General features: G+C 38.8%; 1 protein-coding gene across 1 annotated transcript; it reads right to left on the bottom strand.

Moving 5' to 3' along the window:
- Window positions 1-427: 427 nt before the first annotated feature.
- On the bottom strand, window positions 428-9,403 carry mcidas (multiciliate differentiation and DNA synthesis associated cell cycle protein). Its single transcript, XM_078222685.1, has 5 exons — window positions 9,350-9,403; window positions 8,618-8,687; window positions 6,008-6,237; window positions 3,104-3,214; window positions 428-892 (listed from the first exon to the last, which is right to left on the bottom strand). The coding sequence occupies exons 1-5, from the start codon at window positions 9,401-9,403 to the stop codon at window positions 428-430; spliced, it is 930 nt and encodes a 309-aa protein (XP_078078811.1).
- Between the last annotated feature and the right edge of the window lie 7,529 nt (window positions 9,404-16,932).

The following is a 16,932-nucleotide window of genomic DNA, read 5'->3' as shown; positions in this document are numbered from 1 at the left end:
ACCATCATTGATCAATACCAATTTTTCTATCATTTTTAAGCATATCTTCATAATTAAAACAGCTCTGTACAGGAAATGACATTTTCTTTCTAAGAGCTGTGTATTTTAAAACCTGAAGGATACAGCTTGTAGATTGTTTCAGTGCATATACCATTTCCTATGAATAAAAGTGAGACAATAAGCTAAAATTTATATTAGTTGCGTCACATTTTAATACAATATATACAGACAAGGAAACCACATTTATATATGACTTTGAAATATTTAATGACCTGAAATATAATGCCTGTTGGGGAAGATTTCATTTCTGAAATGCTGGCAGACGGCAGTGCAAAGGTGTTGCATGGAATTCCTTCATATAAGGTATTTTCTAAAAGTAGAGTTAATAAAGTCCCCACTGGTCAGTGTAGTTAGCTGATCATCCCAATCAACTAGGAATCCATCGAAATTTGAAACCACCACTGGGAGTCCTGGTGGTAAACGCATTACCCTGAGGAAAAGCTAATGTTCTTATTGTGCAATGATCGCGAATTGAAGTCTTGAAAGACATATCATTATCCAGCTCACTGGTATCTAAACTGGCCGTGTTACAAGCCATAGATGTTTGAAGCCCATTGAAACTCCCATACATGTTGATGGTTTCCTGGCTTTCATTATAACTTGCTTCTTCTGCGCAGTGGTTTCCCCTGAAATATTTAGCATCTTTGTCATTCAATGTTTGCAAGGCTGCGTTGCATTTTTCTGAGATGTCTCTTAAAATCTCATCCACTTTATCACAGTCCTGGTTGTCAAAGTATGTGCCCTCGACTCTTTGGCGCTTAGTTGCGAATTTCAGGGGATAGGTCTCAGACATGGTGTCACTGCCATTCTGGCATTCCTGTTTCATTAGCTTCTGGTAAAAGATAGAAATAACAATTCCTTAATGAATTACTTGCTTGAGCTGTTTTGTTTACAGTTGCACCCTACCTTATATCTGTGATAGATAGGAAGACTGGACAGCTACAATACTATAGCTCATCACCAGATGAACTTAGAAGAAAGAGCATTAAAGGGAGAAATAACAGAGGTGTCCTAAATCATGATACGTTTTGATAAAGTAGACAGGAGAAATGCCAGAAAGTCAGTAACTAGAGAACATAGGTTTAAGATAAATACCAAGAAAGGCAGAGAAATCAGTAGTTGGTATGATCTGGAATGTGAAAGTGGGAATTGGCTATCTACTTAAAAAAGGGGAAGTGTAGCTGGCCTCTGGAAATAGAGCACAGGACTGGGACCAATTGGATGGTCAAAGAGCTGGCATAGTTATGATGGGCCTAATGAGATCCTTAAGTGGTGTGCGATTCTATGGAAGTATTATTAAGCCATTACAAAAAGACCATGTCCAAAGATGTGCAGATTAGGTGGATTGGCCATGCTAAATTGCCTTCAGTGTCCAAAGATTTGTCGGTTAGTTGTATTCGCCATGGTAAATGTGCAGCATTATGAGGATATGGCAGAGGGGAGGGCCTGGGTAAAATACTCTTTCAGAGAGTCGGTGTAGATTTGATGGGCTAAATGGCCTCTTCTGTTATAAACCAGTGGGTCAATACCACTTGACCACTTGTCTTGCTGCTCATGGACACAAAGTCTGTGGGACATAAATGCATTTTGGTCAACAGTGAATGAGTAGGCTGCTTTATGCCTGGACAGATTTTCTTTCTACTGACCTGTAAAGAAAACCACACAAGGTGTAACACAGACTGTTTTACTACCACCACCCAAGTTAAACTTCAGCCATTGTGTCTCTGTTCCTCTCCATACTCTTACCCTTCCCATCTTGCTCTTGCTATTATTATTTCTGTTATTTTATTTCTCCTTTGTTCTATGTAAATATTAAAATATGGTGATAACCATTTTCTGGATATTTTAACTGGAATTTGTCATTAAATTGAACATGATGAATGATCGTGACACCTGTTTCTGTACCACTTGATTCACCCAAAAATACAGTTGTGAGTTATTGGATCAGCTGATACAATGGAACATATTTCACTGAAGCAAGTATGTTATTTTCTAGATTGCTCTTATGTAGAGTAATGGTAATATTGCAACAATTACTAATACATATTAACCATTCCTTACAGTGATTAGGGCACCACCGTATGGCAATAACATCAAAAGCTCTCTTTCGAACGGATATAAAAAGTTTTTGTATTAGTTAAATATTTAATATCTATTACATTTATTTTCTGCCCGAAATGTGCAAAATCAAAGGGGGTGCAAACCTGATCAGTCTGCAGTTATACTGTGGCCAAGAGTTTCAAATCAGTATGTGCAGTGTCAATTTACAGCTGGAAGTATCCTTGGTTTTATTGTCTGACTTCAATTCAGACTTTCAAGTTTAAGAGAAAGCTTTGGACAAAAATGCTTCTGAACATTTGCAGAAGTCCACATTTGAATGGTACATTTTAAAAGTGTTTTATGGGCCACCATCCTTTCTGAGCAAGTAACCTGTCCAGAAACTCAAATGATGACAGCTTTTTAAATCCAGTTTGACACCACAGTGGAGTTGTACTCTGTGCGGTGTTAAAATATGTGAGTGTGAGACTGCCTCTTTTAGGAAGGTTCACAAATTCCATGAAGTCAAGTAAGGAAGGGAGTTTATGGTGTTACTTTTGGCAGTGATGTAGTAGTTATTGTGTACCTGTGCCCTATGGTTCCTCCTAGGTCACCAATGGAACATGTTTGAAGTCCTTTCCCAATCTGCAGTTTACTTTGTACTTACGTCGCTTAAAAGGGCAAAGAATGATTTGTTGTGTTTATTTTCACCAAAGGATCAATTGTTAGTCACGAACAGAGTGTAAAATGATTGGCTTGGCTGTGATCAGAAAGTTTTCTGAAGGCAAAGGTCAGGTTTTACTGTTCTGCTGTATGTGAAAAAGAGCCTGGCTAGTCCAGAAACCAGCACACATTTATACACCCTAACCTCTAACTCTACAGTCTTAAATGCATGGGGATCTTCAAATTAGTGGACTCCATCACTTCAGACATGCACAAATGTTCGAATAAACCACGCTCCTGTCATGAAAATGGAAATGATACTGCAAGCATTCGTAATACTTACATCAAGTATAGATGCCAAATGTTTTGCCTTACTGGCGAGTTCTTTCAGTTGGACATTTCTTTCCTTCAGTGATACAATTTCATATTGTTTTCTCTTTAAAGTGACTTGCAGCTGCAATAGAAGACACTAATTTAGCACAAACGTGAACATTCTGCAAAATGAGAATATGATCCACTGCATTATGCTCAGTTGACCAGAAATTTCAATTTCACTTTAAGTGTCTTTGAAAATCATTTGGAAAGGTGGAATCATAGAATTTTACAGCACATGAGGAATCCATTTGGTCTTCTGCTCTGTGTTGTTCTTCTAAAATAGCTTTCCTCTTCATCTCATTACCTTGCCTTTAGTTGCACTCTATTTTCTCTAAATATTTGACTTCCAATTTAAAAATTAGTTGGAATTCTGCTTCAATCACTGTTTCTGGCAGAGAAACAGTGTCTCAGCAACTCTGTGTCAAAAGATTTCAAATCTTTCCCTTCGTTTTTCACACAGCGAGTGGTTCGGGTCTGAAATATACAGTCTAAAAGTGTAATGGAGGCAAGTGCATTCAAAGCTTTCAAGAGGGCATGAGATGATTATTTGAATAGATATTGCAGATAGTTACAGGGGCAAGGCAGGAGAATGGCACTAAGTCATAATGCTCATTTGGAAAGCTGGTGCAGATACGAATGGTCGTCTCCTCAACGTCTCCCTATTCATTAACACTCTTCAGTATTTCCATTGAGTGTATATTCCATTTTTGTATTGAAATGTATTACTTCACGTTTATCACATTCAATGTCATTTAATATGTCTCCCATTCCACTGACAACTTTATGCATCCTTGAATTTTTTAACAGTCCTCTTCAATGTTTGCCAAACACTACTATGTTATCAGCAAATTCCAAAATAGTGTTCCCTATACCCATGTCTAAATGATCTGTATATACCAAGAGGAAATATGGACCCAATACTGGCCCATTGGGTACATCAATACTTACTCTTTTCCTGTTCCAATAACACCTTTGTACACCAATGATTTGTCTCCTAATCATCAATCACTCTCTATGTTGCAATATTTCTACTAATGCCAAACTTCTGAATGTTCTGCGATACTTTATCAAATCACCTCAGAAAAAGAATCTTTATTACATCTACTGAATTCTCTTCACCTAATTGATTACTTTCAAAAAACTCTATTAAATTGGATCGACAAATTTGGCTTTTAATGGATCCACGCTGAATCACAGAATTGTTACAGTGCCGAAAAAGCCATTTGGCCCATTGTATCTGCACCAGCTCTCCAAACGAACATCATGACTTAGTGCCATTCTCCTGCCTTTTCCCCATAGCCCTGAACCTTGTTTGTATTCAAATAATCATCTCATGCCCTCTGGAATGCCTCAGTTGAACCTGCCTCCACTACACTTCCAGGCAATGCATTCCAGACCAGAGCTACCTGCTGTGTGAAAACAGTTTTCTCACATCACATTTGCTTTTTTTGCAAATCACTTTAAACCTGTACCTTTTTGTCCTTAATCATTTTAGAAGCAGGAACAATTTCTCCCCCATCTAATCTGTACAGCCCCGTCATGATTTTGAACATCTCTATCAAAACTTCTCTTAGCCTCCTTCTCTCCAAGGAGAACAGTCCCAACCTCTCCAATCTATCCTCATAACTGAAGTTTCTCATCCCTGAAACCATTCCAGTAAACCTCTTCTGCACTCTTTCCAATGTATTCACATCCTGCCTATAGCGTGAAACCAAGAACTGTACACAATATTCCAGCTGAGGTCTAACTAGTGTCTTTCATAACTTCAGCATAACCTCCTTGCTCTTATACTCAATGCCCCTACTAATAAAGCCAAGAAAATCATATGCTTTAGTAACTGCTCTCTCCATTTATCCTGCCACCTTCAATGATCTATGCACATATATACCCAAGTCCATGTGCTCCTGCACTCCTTTAAGAATTTTACCCCTTGTCGCTCCAGGTTCTCCCACAAAAATGCAAAACCTCACACTTCCCTACATAAAACTTCATCTGCCATCTATCTGCCCACTCCACCAACTTATCTATGTACAATACTTCCAGGCTTCCTGTCATCTGCAGACTTTGAAATTGTCCTCTGCATACCAAGAATAGTAGCCTCCCATCACTGGACTTATCTCTTCTATATCTTTGTCATTGTCTTGATTTAATTTTTCAAAACTGGATTTAATACATTGCTAAGTAGTTAAATGTGGCATGATCACCACATCAGGTTCATTCTGTACGTATGTGTTCCTACCATTTAATGATCATCAGCAAAAGTTTAAAACATTATAAATGGGCAATTTCAATTGGATCCTTTTAATTAGAGGAGGTACAGCATTTAACATTGGCTGTTATAAATGAGTATAAATAGACTATCCATTTGTGTTCTGTTCTTTAAAGAAAAGTAATCTTATTTAATAAAGTTATAAAATTTTTACAAGTTCTGCAAGATCATTTTGCTCAAATATTTTCAACAGAAACAAAATACAGTCGCTCTTGCTCAACAAAGCTAGCCAGTCGTGCTAAATATGTGAAAATTATACATACACAGATATTTAGCAAGGACCAGCTAGCTTTCATAATAAGCATGACCTTTTTTAAATAATTGCTTCTCAAGATGTGGGCATTGCTGACAGGGCTTACATTTATTACCTATCCCTAACTGCCCTCAAGAAATTGGTGATGGGCTTGCTTTTTGAACCTCTGCTGCTGATATGGTCAAGTTGTTTCCATAATAAAATATATACAGATATATATCCTTTGGTTCTTTAACATGTAATACAAATGATCTAATTATTGCCCAGCATTTGTGAATCTGAGTTTTTATTTTACAGCCCATTTTGTTATGAGCAATTCTGGTATAACAGGAAATTGTTATTTTTCTTACATGTTCATTTTCCTCCAGAGCATCTCCTAGAGCTTTTTGATTTTCTTCTGCCACATCCTTCCAAAATTGCTCAGGCGTTTGTGAGCTGTCTGTCTGCAGATTCATCTCCATCAGCGAGTCGTGCACACCAGGGATTGAGGATGAAATGCATGCTTCTAGATCAGACACATAGTCAGAAAGGGGCAGTTCTGCACCAGTCATGGACATAGGCTGCATCAATGATGCTGGGTCTGTGGACAATAGTGAAAGTAGCTGTAACACATGGAATACATGGACTGACAAATAGAGGCATAGAGTTGAAAAGCAAAGACATTCTGGTGAACCTTTATAAATCATTTGTTATCTCTCAGCTGCTGGAAGTACTATGTCCATTCCTGGGCACTGCAATTTAAATGAATGTCAAGGTCTTGTTAACAACAAGAAAACTCAGGGTTGTATGTTAAAAAATCCATATACAAGCCATAAAACAACTGAAGAAATGCTTGAAGTAGCAAGAAAGAACTCTAAAAAGTAACATCCAGAAATGACAATGACACTATTTTGGCCATTTGATCAAAGCTAACAAGCTGCAGATCTAGAGGGCAAAGTAGAGGGCAGCAGAAAGAGAGGTTAACCTAGCCTAGCTGGGTGATGGACATTACAGAGTGGTTGCAAATGAGCTACAGTAGATGTGTGAGAATGGTGCGAGACAGGTGAGTGAGGCTTACCGTGACAGCAGATCTGCTGGCGGGAGTAACTACAAGCAGCAGCGGCAAAGTCTTGGGAAAGGAGATGTGGCAGATTGAACAAAATGGTTTCAGGGAGAAGAGAATTCAGTGACGTGGAGAGGTGGGAAAAGGTGTTGCTTTCCTTAGAAGAAAGAGCATTGAAGGGAGAAATAACAGAGGTGTTCCAAATCATGATAGGTTTTGATAAAGTATATAGGAGAAATGCCAGAAAGTCAGTAACTAGAGTTTAAGATAAATAGCTAAAAAGGCAGAGAATGTTTATACTCAGTCAGTTGGTATGATCTAGAATGTGAAAGTGGAAGCAGATTCAGTAGTGACTTCCAAAGGGCAATTGGATATCTGTTTAAAAAGGGGGAAGTTCAGCTGGACTCTGGGGATACAGCATGGGATTGGGACCAACTGGATGTTTACTTCAAGAAGCCATCACAGGTACGATGTGCCTAATGAGATCCTTCAGTGGTGTGTAATTCCATGGAAGCAATATTAAGACGTTACAAAAGGACAGTGTCCACAGATGTGCAAGTTAGGTGGATTGGTCATGCTAAACTGCCCTCAGTGTCCAAAGATGTGTAGGTTAGCTGGATTAACCATGGTAAATGTGGAGTTATGGGTAGTCATGATGTGGAGATGCCAGCATTGGACTGGGGTAGGCATGGTAAGAAGTCTCACAACACCAGGTTAAAGTCCAACAGGTTTATTTGGAATCACCAGCTTTGAGAGCTCTGCTCCTTCATCAGGTGAGGCTGCTCCTTCATCACTCACCTGATGAAGGAGCAGCGCTCAGAAAGCGCATGATTCCAAATAAACCTGTTGGACTTTAACCTGGTGTTGTGGGACCTCTTACCGTGGAGTTATGGGAATGGGGTGGAGTGGAGGGCCTGGTGGGATAGTCTTTCGGAGAGTTGGTGAAGACTCGATAAGTCGAATGGTTTCTTTCTGCACTGTGGGGATTCTATGGTTCTAAGGACAGACTGGTTATTTTCTGCACCCGTTGTTTCTAAATACACCGCTGGGTGAGAGGGTGGGGAGGGGAGAGGGAGTCCAGTATTAGGGCTGAGTAGGTGGAGTAACAAGAGGAAAACTGCTCGGCTTGGGAAACTACCGGGTAAACAGCATCCATCCGAGGAAAAACCGCTTCGTATCGATTCGTGCACCGAAATAGCTATTAGTTATTGCGCATTGCATTGTTCTATATTTGCATGTCTTGTGGTTTCATTACTGGAATTTGCCAACTACCTGATGTCCCGCTATCTGCACACTTACTGCAGCTGCAATCGTGGACAATTTGCCACTGGCTTCACTCCAGTATCGGTCGTGTGGACAGGCTGATCAACAATCCGCATCTTGTGTATTAGAAAAGTCTCCTTTGTTCTGCAATAATTAATCGCAGTAATGACTGTACCCTAATCAGTGCCGAGAGTGCTCCGCGTTCCTCGCTAACTATAGGGTTTGGTGAAAAGCTTTGGAAGGAATTTGTGTGACAGAGGAAGGTGCTTGTCACTTGTGCTCCCGGATTATTTTCACAATAGCTCAGGTTTGTGCGTGGGCGTCCGCTAAGAAAGATCAGGGTTAATTGGAAATAGTTTCGTAATATTTTCAGAAACATCTGCTTTAAAAGGGACTTTCGCACCTTAATGTTCCGACCTTTGGAAAGCGGTCATAAAAATGACCAAGTTCAGTGGAGCAGCAAGTCTAGGCATGCTGTGTGTTTCTTTTTAGAAACATGACCCATTGTTCTACCTTTTATCAGTGTGTTCTCTTGTCTCCTATGGCAACCACTGATGAGGACATGGGAACAGCATTAATGTGAAATCACGATTCCTCTAAAACTGTGTGCTTTCTGCCCGCTTCACAGATGCACAATGCCAACCAGCGCACTCACCACACATCATCATGCCAACATCCTTCAAATCCTGCAGGTCAAACTCCGTTGCTTCTTCCAGTGGTGCATTCTGCAAAAAAAAAACATTCCTGGTGATGAAATCGAAAAATGATTAGTTTGCCCAGATATTATCTAACACCATGAAGTTTTAAGGTGGTTTGTGTTGTAAAGTATATTTTAGTCAATGTTATAATTAAATTGCTGTTTGTATCAAATTCCTCCCCATGTTTTCCGGATGCCATCACAGACTCGGCACCCCCCCCCCCCCCCCCCGCCCAGCCTCATCTGGACTACCCCTGCTCCATTTTCAGTGCCTCAGTCTTTGATACAATTCTCTCTACTTTCTGAATGCGATTCTTTAACTGGACCATGTCCCCTGACTCATTACCGCTGACTTGTCTGAAATGCCATCGAATGTTTGCTGTCCGAAAACACTACAATAATTCAAGTTGCTGTTGTGTGTATGTTTGTGCGCGTATGGATAGGCTCAGTTGGCGAGCGTGTGGTTCAGAACGGCGCGGTTCCGGCGGAGATAGAATGGAACTGTCCGACCCTACCCCCAGAGAATGCAAAGCAATAACCACCAAAAACCTCTCCGCTTGAAGTATCAACAGACAACAAGCCATGGTACTGCCTTTGGGCAAAGCATACTTTATATATAGACATACATCCATATATATATATTAAGCAGAACCCTAAACATATGTGAAATAGATGCAGAAGCAAACATACCTGGAATTCAAATCTCCACTGAGGAAATGGCATGTAACAGGTCTGAAGTGCCATTGGCAGAGATGCTGCTAATCTCTTATTTGTCTAAAAGAGAGTCTATTAATGCGTGTAAATAGCACCAGTCCGGGGCAAACTATCTGCTCTCTCTCTCTCTCTGTGTGTTCACGTCAACACAGCAGAAATCAGTCTGGCTGAAATAGCAAAACTCCAAAAGATTAAACTGATCTGAGAATCCGCATATACAACCCCAGTTCAAAGTGACCAGTTCCCTGAACTCTCTGTCCCACAGTAAGACTGAACTCGGTGTTGAGTAGTATCTATCTGTATATACATTGATAGTGTTGGATCAATACTGTAGTGGTCTGGATTGCACGCTTCTCGCTAACTGCCACTCGTCCCCCGCAGCAGCCGCTGTATAGCCTGCTTCATCTCAATAGGCCAGCCACACGAGCCAACCACATTACACCTGGAGCCAACAAATACCTTCACACAAACACAGTCAAAGATTAACCCGGCCTCTTATCGTGAGGCTTGGCACTGGTTCCAGGCAGCATTTCTGTCACACCCCACACAGCCTGTGTGTGCCCAGATTTAACTGACGCAAAACTGTCTAAATAAGGAAACGCCCACATCGAGTTGGGACCAATTCATTCTTCCCACAGCTTCTAGGTTTTTGTTTGGTCAAATTTTGATTAATTACACATTCTGTGAGAAGTTAAAACCCATTCAGTTTCCGCGCACTCTGGAGCAGGAGTTTTGTAACAGGTTCTGAGGATCACAGAGACTGATGGACTTGAAGTTACATCATTTTCTGGTCGACTTCAATCAAACTGCTAACTCAATGTCCACAGTGCCACCTCTGCCTCCACTGTGTTGTGCAGCTCCTTCCATGGATGGTGTTTTATTAAAATTAATTCCAGGGATATGGGCATTTTTGGCAAAGCTGGCATTTAATGCTCATCCCTAATTGCCCTTAAGGGTGGTGGTGGTGGCCCTTTCTTCCTTGAAGCTGTGAAGTTAAGGAGTTCCACAGTTCTGGTAGTTAGGGAGTTCCAGGATTTTAACCATTTGAAGATACTGTACATTGAGTTAGTATGAGGAAGAATCTAGGATTCCTGTTTCTGATTGATCCAATGACCCTCACTGAAAACTTTGAGAGGTGAATGTCAAATGAGGATAAAATGCAGAACATCCTTTTGATTCTGTACATTACCTATCACAATGCAATTGGTTGAACATATTACTGTTTAGACTCGAGTGAAGAATCAGTGCTTGGCACGGATATTAGAAGTCAGCTTTACCCGGTGGATCTGTGCTGATTCAGGAAAAAAATGGAATAATGCTAAAAACAATATTCCTCTTGTTGTAGTTGAAAAATGTTATTACTATTATGTTTGGCCTCAGCTGCTTTGCTTTCTTGCATTTCTCTTCCCTTTTTGATTTTTGATTTGATTTATTATTGCCACATGTATTAGTATACAGTGAAAAGTATTGTTTCTTGCGCGCTATACAGACAAGGCATTCGTAGAGAAGGAAATGAGAGAGTGCAGAATGTAGTGTTACAGTCATAGCTAGGCTGTAGAGAAAAATCAACTTAATATGAGGTGGGTCCATTTAAAAGTCAATTGGCAGCAGGGAACAAGCTGTTCTTGAGTCGGTTGGTATGTGACCCCACCCCCTTGCCCTTTGAAAACCCTTTCAATGTATTCTATATTTTCTTAGAGTCACTCTAATGAGCCCTTTCTGCTTTTCCCCTGCAGGGTTTCTAAAGATACTTTTTCCTCTTTCACTACTAAATTGTTCTGTTTTAATCCATTTAGGATCACTTTTGCATAGTCTGAGTTGTGTTTCACCTCCATGCTTGCCATTATACTTTTAAAGGTGCTATACATGCTTTATATTGAAGTGTTATTGAACCCCCCCCCCCCCCCCCCCCCAGGTGATTTACTTTAACTGTTCCTTCATGTCATAGCTATTTAAAGTTACATATCTAGTCTTAGGTAATACTGACTCCCAAATCATGTTGAACTTTATTGCTTTGTGATTGTCCCTATGTGCATCTTTCCATATCCTATATATTGTTTGTGTCATTAATGGAAACCAAATCAAAATAAGTGCAACTTGTCATGGTTTCCTCAATTCACAGGATCAAGATGCAGTCATGTATTACTTTATCAACTTTATTTCTAAAACACTTGAGATTTTCCAGTTTATATTAGTTTGATTGAAGTCTTCCATTAAAATAACTTCCTTTTAAATCAGTGATTCATTTACTTATATACCTCAATAGACTGCAAACATCTTTGTATTCAGATTTAGGATTTAACCACCAATTAATTAGCAGAGCCATGAAGGGTCCTTTTCAAGTCTCCAGCTGATAAAATTGAAATAGGTCATCCTAGTGAAAAATAAGCATGAATGCAAATAGAATTGGATTGCTTGAATTTAGGCTTCGCAACATGAGTAATACTCCTGGACTTACACAGGGTAAATCTCTAATCAATTGTCATAATAAATGTTGTTGAAAGTTATTAGAATGATACAATACCTCCTTTACTTTCTCATTTTGCTTATTGTTTTCAGGTTTATTTGCTAATATTAGCAATAAGAAAGCAATAAGAAAGAAGATTAGCAATGATTTAAGACAATTCAAAGTAAAATACCTCTGTGATATAATCACATCCTACTTTATTTAACTGTATTATAATTTAGTTTTCTGAAACTTCTCCATTATCCAATAATTTAATCTCAATGGGAAACCAACATTTGACTGAAATTTTATATGGAAATTATGCAGCACCAGCTAGTTTGTAGCAAAATGTACACCTGCTAGTACAAACACAAGATCTAAAACATAATGAAGCAATCTGGTCAGGAGTGTCAGGACTTGCCCGGAGGAGTGCAGCTCCAACAACACTCAAGAAGTTCAACACCATCCTGGACAAAGCAGCCTGCTTGATTGGCACCCTATCCACAAACACTCACTCTCTCCACCACCTACAAACAGTGGCAGCAATGTGTACCATCTATTAGACACACTGCAAGGCTCCTTAGGCAGCTCCTTCAAATCTCTGACTGCTACCATTTAGAAGGATAAGGGCAGCAGACACCACCAACTGAGAATACCCCTCCTAGACTGTCATCATCCTGACTTGGAAATATATTACCATTCCTTCACTGTTGCTGGATCAAAATTCTGGAACCCCCTTCCTAACAGCACTGTGGGTGTGCCTACACTACACTTGCAGAGGTTCAAGAAGGCAGCTCACCACCACCTTCTCATGTATCATTAGGGATGGGCAATAAACGCTGGCCCAGCGAGTGAAGCCCACCTCCTGTTAATGAGATTTTAAAAATTCTCTAAAAAGTTCAGTTCATGAATATTGTATTTTCAGCATCAGAGATGTGGTTATTAAAACAGAAGTAGTGCTACATGGGTTATGCCGTGGTATGGTGTTTATTTGCAGTCATACTAAACTCGCTTGAAGATATCAAAGCCATCATTTCCATCAATACATTCTATTATGAAATACATGGCAGCTTCTAGATATCAGTTGACAGAGAAGTAACATCACAATCAAAATGTTTCCAATCTTATTTACCAAACACGTGCTTTTTGAAAAAACGTTTTTGAAAGGAAAATAAACCACTGGTTATGTTTTTAAGGAGTTGGCCCTTTTGGTAAGCAGAGGAACATAGGGACACATGTTCTGTTTAAGCCTTCTTCCCTTTCAGTTAGATTATAGATAATCAGTATCATGATCCACTTGTTTCCAAAATCCTTAATAACTTTGCCTCATACAAACCTATCAATCTTAAGTTTGAAATTTCAATTGACATGTCCTCAGCAGATTTTTGACACAGCCTTTGTGTAAAGAAGTGCTTGAATGTCTGAATTTGAAGGTCATGGTCCCTTATTTTGGACTCACGTCACAGGAAATAGTTTCTCTTTTGTACTCCATCAACTGCTCTAAGTGTCTTAAATACCTCAAATTAGATTTTATTCTCCCAGGGCTACAAGTCTAGTCAATGCAATCTGACCTCATAATTAAAACAACATTGATAGTCCATCAAATATACACAATCAAAAAGAATGATTAGAAAATAATAAAACAAATAAGGTCTTCCTGACTTTAATTAATACCTTGGAAGAAAATATGAAGTGATTATTTAAAGGTTAATGGATAACTTTGAATGAAATCAAGCAGGACATAATTATCATCTGAACTTGAATATGACTCCTTCCAACCCATCCATTTTTTTTAGTATTTACATGCTTAAGAATCAGTGAAAGTTTTTTTTAAATTTTCCTATCACTCTATCCTCTTTCTTGGTCAGTGACAAGTCTAAAGTGAAACATCAACTATTGGACTGCTCTGTAGATTTATACAGGATGATGCAATGGTGAATAATATGATAAGGGCTTTTTTAATACAAAATACTTCCCCATCACTTTGATACTAAAATGTATACAATTATATTATTTTATCTTAAAGCAAAGTTGGTTCTTAAGATTTAATGCAATCAATATATACAATAATATGTAACTTAATCAAATGTGTTTTGATGAATATTAAGCTTCACATTCAGTTTGTCATGGCATATAAACCTCTTTGATGTGAATTGCATCTTTATAATACCCCCGATTAATCTCTTTTAAAATGCACATGTCTAATGCTTGATCTTGGCAATCAGTTTTATTAAGGTTCACCTATGAAATCTCTACCATACAACAGGATTAACCAGGATCTTAACAACAAGAAAAGCCAAATGAGAATGCTATTTAGAAATAATAATAAATTGTTCAGGATATAGCATCCAATGACTTTAACTTGATCGCAATTTCAATTGATGTTTCTAACTTGATGCCTGACTCTTACCGGTCTGATTGAACTAAGGCATTTTGATTGCAAGTTTAATTCACTGTCAGCAAATATGTATTCCACAGGTTGTCACTGAGCATATTATAGAGACCACCGCATAATTTGTACTGTTTTATTTAATCAAATTAAATTATTTACTCATAATGAGAACAATTACATTAGGGATGCTCCTTAGAAGGTCATGTAGGCTGCTTCTCACATCTCTTGAGATGGAAAAGCATGTCACCTTAAAAATCTGTTTCAACAAGCATAAAGAGCTCCTCAAAAGACAACACGCTGCAGCTGACAAAAAGTTATGCTAAAGGTTTAGTTCTTTGCATAATAATATAAAAGAGTTATGTACTCATTTTGGTTGCAACAAAGGAAATTAAACAGTTCAGTTTGAAATTACCAATGATAAATTTGAATTTTGTAAAAAACATGAAATGTAACTTCTGAAGATAACTTTTGTTGCACTATTTATGCTTAATTTTGTCTTATATTTTAGATTGATGCCTTTGTAAATGTTATTCCTGATACCCAATGAAATGTTTTTTTTTAATGGTTTATAAAGGAACAAACATACATGTTGGATTTTTCAAAAACAACCAGAACATGCCAAAACTGCAAGTAGATCTGTCAGCAGATCCACATCCAAAACATTAATTTGGCTTTTTTCTTTAGATGCTGACAAACCTATTGTATAATTTCAACATTTACTCTTCTTATTGACATATCAACATAGCAAATAGCAGCAGAAGCGCCCCACTCAGCCCCTTAAATCTGCTCTGCCACTCAGTGTGATCATGGCTGACCTTATGCCTCAACAGCATTTTCCAGTACCATCCCCATATCTTTAATATCAAGAAATTTATCAATTTCTGTCTTGAATATACTCAATGACTGAACCTCCACGGACCTATGGGATAGAGAAACCCAAAGATTCAGCACCTTCTGAGTGAAGGAATTCCTCCTACTCTTAGTCCAAAAGATCTGCACTTTTTTCTGAGATTGTGTCCTCTGGTTCTAGACATTAATAAAGAATGCAATCAGTACATTAGTGAGAGGGGATCTTATATCAGAAGAATCATTCCGGTGGGGCTAAGAAACAGCACGGGGCACAAACATTGAGGGGATTTGTTTATAGGCCACTAAATGGTAGTGGTTATGCAGTGCACTGTATAAATCAGGAAATTAGAGGACCATCTAATGAGGGGCAGTCATGGGGGTTTCATTCACAAACAGTTGTTGAATAACTTACTGGCATATGCACAGTGAACTGCAGCATTAACATGAGATTTATCATTTGGTATTTCACAACAAAATTGTACTTATATTAATTGTACCATAACTGGTCATTCTAACAACCTTTTATTTTTGCAATTACTGCATCCCAGAAATCAAAAATTCAAAATCACAAAGCTGCATTTGAATGTAATGGCTCAAAACATTACCATCCTTTTAGCAAACACTGTTCCTATTTATACTGTTCACTGCGCCCAAAATGGATACTCCCCTGATGACTATCATTAGTTGAACAAATTATAGAATCACTGCGTGGATTAATCTGTTAAACAATCTACCTAGAACCCAGTAACAATAAAACTTAACATACAGGGCCAATTTACCTCATCATCACTGGACACCAATGAGGAACAGCACTTTGGCCATACGCTACACTTATGGGAGACATAATGAACAACGTTTTCTACCATTGGCAAGAGCTTACACTGGGAATAAGTGGGAGGAAACAAGATTTTAGCTTCAGGCATGACAAGCCTGTAGTGGCATTCCTGGCCATTAGCCTCTGGGGCATTTCCACAGCTGCTGGACAGCAACAGCTAGAGGGTCTCTAGGCCCCAAACTTACGCTATGGAGCAAACTAGCAGTAGAAAAAGATGTCTGCAATGAGTTTTCATGCTTTGGTTGCCACTGCTCCCATCCACTGCCCAGACCCTCATCAGTACTTTGTGTGAGCACCCCAGAGACAGAAGCAGCGGAAGGCAAGGCATAACAGCTGTGAACTCCACCTGCCATCCCCTTTCATTAATAATGTTTGCACCTAATTCAAGCAGACACCTAATCACTCCTCCTTGAGGCAATGTTGGAAATCCCAGTATGGCACTGAATGCACATTCCTCCCATGTCTGCATGGTTTTCCTCCTTTTTTTTTTTACTCATTCATGGGACATGGGAGACATTTGCTGGCCAGCAATTATTGCCCACTTCAAGATGGTGGAGATAAAGACCTGGCATAAATGATCTCTACCCCTTTTCATTTTCATTGTTTCTGGAGAACGAGTTATCAAGGGAAAGTCACCTCATTCCGTTTAGGAATTTGAATTTCTCAGTTTTACCGTCCATGTGCCTTCTGTATTAAGCACCTAATAGATTAATAGTTCTCCCCCAACATATAAATAAAACTAGAAAATGAATGATGTTTTTTGAATTCTGATGAGTGTTCAAATTATAATTTTCAAAATATTTGAGCTTTTGCTATTGTATTGGATTAGACTGAAGAATTGATTGTTCAGGATATCTGTTGACAACTTAAGTTTAGATGTTATTTTCATGCTGAGTGCAATGATAAATATAAAAATAGTAATGTGTTTGGCTAAAGTCCTCAAAACTGAACTCCATTTGGTGAAGTATATTAACCTCCTTCACAAATCAGTGGCTTTTCTAGATGGCGATTTTCAAAGCCAAACATCTCTAACCAAC

Source organism: Mustelus asterias, chromosome 1, assembly GCF_964213995.1.
Source record: "Mustelus asterias chromosome 1, sMusAst1.hap1.1, whole genome shotgun sequence".
Taxonomy (NCBI): Eukaryota; Metazoa; Chordata; class Chondrichthyes; order Carcharhiniformes; family Triakidae; genus Mustelus; species Mustelus asterias.
This window is presented reverse-complemented; position numbering and strand designations above follow the sequence as displayed.

Bases quoted from the DNA above. Each gene is read 5' to 3' on its own strand.
- mcidas (XM_078222685.1), bottom strand. From the start codon at position 9,403: ATGGCACTTCAGACCTGTTACATGCCATTTCCTCAGTGGAGATTTGAA. The intron at 6,238-8,617 runs GTGAGTGCGCTG...TATTGTCCACAG, and splicing joins TGTTGGCATGATGATGTGTG to ACCCAGCATCATTGATGCAG. The intron at 893-3,103 runs GTAAGTATTACG...ATCTTTTACCAG, and splicing joins ATTTGGCATCTATACTTGAT to AAGCTAATGAAACAGGAATG.